This window comes from Penaeus vannamei, chromosome 11, assembly GCF_042767895.1.
Source record: "Penaeus vannamei isolate JL-2024 chromosome 11, ASM4276789v1, whole genome shotgun sequence".
In the NCBI taxonomy this organism is placed as follows: domain Eukaryota; kingdom Metazoa; phylum Arthropoda; class Malacostraca; order Decapoda; family Penaeidae; genus Penaeus; species Penaeus vannamei.
In genome coordinates, this window is record NC_091559.1 from 2350870 (window position 1) to 2358369 (window position 7500).

General features: G+C 44.3%; 1 protein-coding gene across 1 annotated transcript in view; it reads left to right on the top strand.

The window, feature by feature from the left end:
• Window positions 1–7500, top strand: part of LOC113823284 (RING finger protein 17) — a 45859-nt gene that overhangs the window by 3159 nt on the left and 35200 nt on the right. The window contains exon 2 of the mRNA XM_070126850.1: window positions 1–63. This exon is cut by the window's left edge and continues 79 nt beyond it. Within this exon, the coding sequence (XP_069982951.1) occupies window positions 1–63 (63 nt within the window). The remainder of the gene's footprint in view (window positions 64–7500) is intronic.

Consider the following 7500-nt stretch of genomic DNA (forward strand, 5'->3'; position numbering starts at 1 on the left):
GTGCGCAAGGGTGGCTGCAGGCAGGTCCTCGGTGTCCGGCTCTTGGCTGTTGCTCGAGTGCCCGTGGGGTTGGTGGGGCAGGGAAGGGGGGGGGGTGAACACGGGAAGGAGTTGGACTGTTAAGGCGGCTGTCTCGCTTGTTCTCTCTCTCTCTATTTCTCTTTTTCCTGCTCTCTCTCTCTTTCTCTCTCTGCTGCTCTCTCTCTCTCTTTCTCCTGCTCTCTCTCTCTCTCTCTCTCTCTCTTTCTTTCTTTCTCTTTCTCTCTCTCTCTCTCTCTCTCTCTCTCTCTCTCTCTCTCTCTCTCTCTCCTCTCTCCCTCTCTCCCTCCTCCCTCCCTCCTCCCTCCTCCCTCCCTCCCTCCCCTCCCTCCCCCCTCCCTCCCCTCCCTCCCTCCCTCCCTCCTCCCTCCCTCCCTCCCTCCCTCCCTCTCTCCCTCCCTCCCTCCCTTCCTTTTGTCTTTCTGACCCCCTCCTGCCACCCATGATACTGTAAGTTACTTTGAGCGAGCCATTTGTAGCGAGGGACAAAGGCAGGCTTAACAGTAATCCGTTCAAGTTAGTGTGCTGAACTTGCTCCCGCAATTGTTTCAATTCTTCAGCCTTGAACTTAAACATTAGCTTTGGGACTTGGGAGCGACAAGATTGCACTGGGAGAGAGAGAGAGAGAGAGAGAGAGAGAGAGAGAGAGAGAGAGAGAGAGAGAGAGAGAGAGAGAGAGAGAGAGAGAGAGATGACCTTTTCTTTGCAAATGATCCTCCTTTGTTCATGCAGCAAGGAAAACTTCAAAGGGTGTTTGGTCTTTTTTTCTAGCGTGTGTCTCTTTGCTTTGAACGAAGGCGAAGACCGTAAAGGAACTCATTTATGATGTTTTATTTTTCTTTTCTTTTTTTCGTGTTTATGAATAAGGGGGAGAAGGAGAAAATAGAGAGACCGACAGAGACAGAGAAGTGGGCGGTAGAAAAGGAGCTTTTGCCTTAATCCGTTTCAAGAGCTTCGAATAATCCCTGGCACGGAATATTTATTCTCGGGGGACGGCGAATGCGTGCAAGAAATACCTGGAGGGAGATTTGCAAGTAATACCTGGAGGGAGATTTGCAAGAAATACCTGGAGGGAGATTTGCAAGAAATACCTGGAGGGAGATTTGCAAGAAATACCTGGAAGGAGATTTGCAAGAAATACCTGGAGGGAGATTTGCAAGAAATACCTGGAGGGAGATTTACAAGAAATACCTGGAGGGAGATTTGCAATCAATACCTGGAGGGAGATTTGCAAGTAATACCTGGAGGGAGATTTGCAAGTAATACCTGGAGGGAGATTTGCAAGAAATACCTGGAGGGAGATTTGCAAGAAATACCTGGAGGGAGATTTGCAAGAAATACCTGGAGGGAGATTTGCAAGAAATACCTGGAGGGAGATTTGCAAGTAATACCTGGAGGGAGATTTGCAAGAAATACCTGGAGGAATTTGCAGAAATACCTGGGAGGGAGATTTGCAAGAATACCTGGAGGGAGATTTGCAAGTAATACCTGGAGGGAGATTTGCAAGAAATACCTGGAGGGAGATTTTAAAGAAATACCCGGAGGGAGATTTGCAAGAAATACCTGGAGAGGGAGATTTGCAAGAAATACCTGGAGGAGATGTGCAAGAAATACCTGGAGGGAGATTTGCAAGAAATACCTGGAGGGAGATTTGCAAGTAATACCTGGAGGGAGATTTGCAAGAAATACCTGGAGGGAGATTTGCAAGAAATACCTGGAGGGAGATTTGCAAGAAATACCTGGAGGGAGATTTGCAAGAAATACCTGGAGGGAGATTTGCAAGAAATACCTGGAGGGAGATTTGCAAGTAATACCTGGAGGGAGATTTGCAAGAAATACCTGGAGGGAGATTTGCAAGAAATACCTGGAGGGAGATTTGCAAGAAATACCTGGAGGGAGATTTGCAAGAAATACCTGGAGGGAGATTTGCAAGAAATACCTGGAGGGAGATTTGCAAGTAATACCTGGAGGGAGATTTGCAAGTAATACCTGGAGGGAGATTTGCAAGTAATACCTGGAGGGAGATTTGCAAGAAATACCTGGAGGGAGATTTGCAAGAAATACCTGGAGGGAGATTTGCAAGAAATACCTGGAGGGAGATTTGTAAGTAATACCTGGAGGGAGATTTGCAAGTAATACCTGGAGGGAGATTTGCAAGTAATACCTGCAGGGAGATTTGGAAGTAATACCTGGAGGGAGATTTGCAAGTAATACCTGGAGTGGAGATTTACAAGCCACCTGGAGGGAGATTTGCAAGTAATACCTGGAGGGAGATTTGTAATACCTGGAGGGAGATTTGCAATAAATACCTGGAGGGAGATTTGCAAGAAATACCTGGAGGGAGATTTGCAAGTAATACCTGGAGGGAGATTTGCAAGTAATACCTGGAGGGAGATTTGCAAGTAATACCTGGAGGGAGATTTGTAATACCTGGAGGGAGATTTGCAATAAATACCTGGAGGGAGATTTGCAAGTAATACCTGGAGGGAGATTTGCAAGTAATACCTGGAGGGAGATTTGCAAGAAATACCTGGAGGGAGATTTGCAAGAAATACCTGGAGGGAGATTTGTAAATGTCCTGGAGGGAGATTTGCAAGTAATACCTGGAGGGAGATTTGCAAGAAATACCTGGAGGGAGATTTGCAAGAAATACCTGGAGGGAGATTTGCAAGTAATACCTGGAGGGAGATTTGCAAGTAATACCTGGAGGGAGATTTGCAAGTAATACCTGGAGGGAGATTTGCAAGTAATACCTGGAGGGAGATTTGCAAGAAATACCTGGAGGGAGATTTGCAAGTAATACCTGGAGGGAGATTTGCAAGTAATACCTGGAGGATTTCAAAGAAATACCTGGAGGGAGATTTGCAATAAATACCTGGAGGGAGATTTGCAAGTAATACCTGGAGGGAGATTTGCAAGTAATACCTGGAGGGAGATTTGCAAGTAATACCTGGAGGGAGATTTGCAAGTAATACCTGGAGGGAGATTTGCAAGTAATACCTGGAGGGAGATTTGCAAGTAATACCTGGAGGGAGATTTGCAAGTAATACCTGGAGGGAGATTTGCAAGAAATACCTGGAGGGAGATTTGCAAGTAATACCTGGAGGGAGATTTGCAAGTAATGCCTGGAGGGAGATTTGCAAGTAATACCTGGAGGGAGATTTGAAAGAAATACCTGGAGGGAGTTACAAGTAATACCTGGAGGGAGATTTGCAAAGACTGGAGGAGATTTACAAGTACACTGGAGGGAGATTTGCAAGAAATACCTGGAGGGAGATTTGCAAAGAATACCTGGGAGGAGACGGTTTGGCAATGTAATCACTCTGGAGGGAGATTTGCAAGAAATACCTGGAGGGAGATTTGACAAGTAAATACCTGGAGGGAGATTTGCAAGAAATACCTGGAGTGGAGATTTGAAAGAAATACCTGGAGGGAGATTTGCAAGAAATTCCTGGAGGGAGATTTGCAAGTAATTCCTGGAGGGAGATTTGCAAGCAATACCTGAGGGAGATTTGTAAGTAAATACCTGGAGGGAGATTTGCAGAAATAATACCTGAGGGAGATTTGCAAGTAAATACCTGGAGGGAGATTTACAAGAAAATGTACCTGGAGGGAGATTTGCAAGTAATACCTGGAGGGAGATTTAAAGTAATACCTGGAGGGAGATTTGCAAAGTAATACCTGGAGGGAGATTTACAAGTAATACCTGAGGGGAGATTTGCAAGTAATGCCTGGAGGAGATTTGGCAAGTAATACCTGGAGGGAGATTTTAAGTAATACCTGGAGGGAGATTTGCAAGTATAATACCTGGAGGGAGATTTGCAAGTACACCTGGAGGGGAGATTTGCAAATGTACCTGGAGGGAGATTTGCCAAGTAATACCTGGAGGGAGATTTGCAAGAAATACCTGGAGAGGGAGATTTAAAGAAAATACCTCTGGAGGGGAAATTTGCAAGTAAATACCTGGAGGGGAGATTTGCAAGTAATTGAGTGAGATTTTGCAAGTAATACCTGGGAGGAGATTTGCAAGTAATACCTGGAGGGAGATTTGCAAGTAATACCTGGAGGGAGATTTGCAAGAAATACCTGGAGGGAGATTTGCAATAAATACCTGGAGGGAGATTTGCAAGTAATACCTGGAGGGAGATTTGCAAGTATTACCTGGAGGGAGATTTGCAAGTAATACCTGGAGGGAGATTTGCAAGTAATACCTGGAGGGAGATTTGCAAGTAATACCTGGAGGGAGATTTGCAAGTAATACCTGGAGGGAGATTTGCAAGAAATACCTGGAGGGAGATTTGCAAGTATTACCTGGAGGGAGATTTGCAAGTAATACCTGGAGGGATATTTGCAAGTAATACCTGGAGGGAGATTTGCAAGAAATACCTGGAGGGAGATTTGCAAGAAATACCTGGAGGGAGATTTGCAAGAAATACCTGGAGGGAGATTTGCAAGAAATACCTGGAGGGAGATTTGCAAGTAATACCTGGAGGGAGATTTGCAAGTAATACCTGGAGGGAGATTTGCAAGTAATACCTGGAGGAGATTTGCAAGTAATACCTGGAGGGAGATTTGCAAGTAATACCTGGAGGGAGATTTGCAAGAAATACCTGAGTGGACAGATTTGGCAAATTACCTGGAGGGAGATTTGCAAAGTATTACCTGGAGGGAGATTTGCAAGTAATACCTGGAGGGAGATTTGCAAGTAATACCTGGAGGGAGATTTGGCAAATAATACCTGGAGGGAGATTTGCAAGCTAATACCTGGAGGAGATTAAAAGTAATACCTGGAGGGGAGATTTGTAAGTAATACCTGGAGGAGATTTGTAAGTAATACCCGGAGGGAGTATTTGCAAGTAATACCTGGAGGGAGATTTGCAAGCAAATACCTGGAGGGAGATTTGCAAGTGACATCCTGGAGGGAGATTTGTAAGTAATACCTGGAGGGAGATTTGCAACACTTAATACCTGGAGGGAGATTTGTAAGTAATACCTGGAGGGAGATTTGCCAAGTAATACCTGGAGGGAGATTTACCAAGTAATACCTGGAGGGAGATTTGGCAAGAAATATCTGTGAGAAGTTTGGTAAGAATTACCTGGAGGGAGATTTGCAAGTAATACCTGGAGGGAGATTTGCAAGAAATACCTGGAGGGAGATTTGCAAGAAATACCTGGAGGGAGATTTGCAAGTAATACCTGGAGGGAGATTTGCAAGTAATACCTGGAGGGAGATTTGCAAGAAATACCTGGAGGGAGATTTGCAAGAAATACCTGGAGGGAGATTTGCAAGTAATACCTGGAGGGAGATTTGCAAGTAATACCTGGAGGGAGATTTGCAAGAAATACCTGGAGGGAGATTTGCAAGTAATACCTGGAGGGAGATTTGTAAGTAATACCTGGAGGGAGATTTGCAAGTAATACCTGGAGGGAGATTTTATGCCAAGTGCAATACCTGGGAGGGAGATTTGCAAGTAATACCTGAGAGGGAGATTTGCAAGAAATACTCTGGAGGGAGATTTGCAAGAAATACTCTGGAGGGAGATTTGCAAGATGCACTGGAGGAGATTTGCAGAAGTAATACCTGATAGACGGAGATTTGCAAGAAATATCTGGAGGAGATTTGCAAGAAATACCTGGAGGGGAGATTTGCAAGTAATACCTGGAGGGAGATTTGCAAGAAATACACTGGAGGGAGATTTGCAAGTAATACCTGGAGGGAGATTTGCAAGAAATACCTGGAGGGGAGATTTGCAAGAAATACCTGGAGAGGGGGAGATTTGCAAGTAATATGCCTGGAGGGAGATTTGCAAAGGAAATACCTGGAGGGAGATTTGCAAGAAATACCTGGAGGGAGATTTGCAGAAGTAATACCTGGAGGGAGATTTGCAAGTAATACCTGGAGGGAGATTGTGCAAGTAATACCTGGAGGGAGATTTGCAAAGTAATACCCTGGAGGGAGATTTGCAAGTAATACCTGGAGGGAGATTTTGTGCAAGAAATACCTGAGGAGATTGTACACACCTAGGGAGATTTGCAAGTAATACCTGAAGGGAGATTTATAAGTAATACCTGGAGGAATTTGCAAGTAATACCTGGAGGGAGATTTGCAAGTAATACCTGGAGGGAGATTTGTAAGTAATACCTGGAGGGAGATTTGCAAGAAATACCTGGAGGGAGATTTGCAAGAAATACCTGGAGGGAGATTTGCAAGAAATACCTGGAGGGAGATTTGCAAGTAATACCTGGAGGGAGATTTGCAAGTAATACCTGAAGGGAGATTTGTAAGTAATACCTGGAGGGAGATTTGCAAGTAATACCTGAAGGGAGATTTGTAAGTAATACCTGGAGGGAGATTTGCAAGTAATACCTGGAGGGAGATTTGCAAGTAATACCTGGAGGGAGATTTGCAAGTAATACCTGGAGGGAGATTTGTAAGTAATACCTGGAGGGAGATTTGCAAGAAATACCTGGAGGGAGATTTGCAAGTAATACCTGGAGGGAGATTTGCAAGTAATACCTGGAGGGAGATTTGCAAGTAATACCTGGAGGGAGATTTGTAAGAAATACCTGGAGGGAGATTTGTAAGTAATACCTGGAGGGAGATTTGTAAGTAATGCCTGGAGGGAGATTTGCAAGTAATACCTGGAGGGAGATTTGCAAGTAATACCTGGAGGGAGATTTGTAAGAAATACCCTGGGAGGGGAGATTTATACAGTAATACCTGGAGGGAGATTTGCAAGTAATACCTGGAGGGAGATTTGCAAGAAATACCTGGAGGGAGATTTGCAATCAATACCTGGAGGGAGATTTGCAAATAATACCTGGAGGGAGATTTGCAAGTATTACCTGGAGGGAGATTTGCAAGTAATACCTGGAGGGAGATTTGTAAGTAATACCTGGAGGGAGATTTGCAAGTAATACCTGGAGGGAGATTTGCAAGTAATACCTGGAGGGAGATTTGCAAGTAATACCTGGAGGGAGATTTGCAAGTAATACCTGGAGGGAGATTTGCAAGTAATACCTGGAGGGAGATTTGCAAGTAATACCTGGAGGGAGATTTGCAAGTAATACCTGGAGGGAGATTTGTAAGAAATACCTGGAGGGAGATTTGTAAGTAATACCTGGAGGGAGATTTGTAAGTAATGCCTGGAGGGAGATTTGCAAGTAATACCTGGAGGGAGATTTGCAAGTAATACCTGGAGGGAGATTTGTAAGAAATACCTGGAGGGAGATTTGCAAGTAATACCTGGAGGGAGATTTGCAAGTAATACCTGGAGGGAGATTTGCAAGAAATACCTGGAGGGAGATTTGCAATCAATACCTGGAGGGAGATTTGCACACAATGGAGGACATTTTGCAGTAATAATTTTTGAGGAGATTGCAAATAATACCTGGAGGGAGATTTGCAAGTAATACCCGGAGGGAGATTTGCAAGTAATACCTGGAGGGAGATTTGCAAGT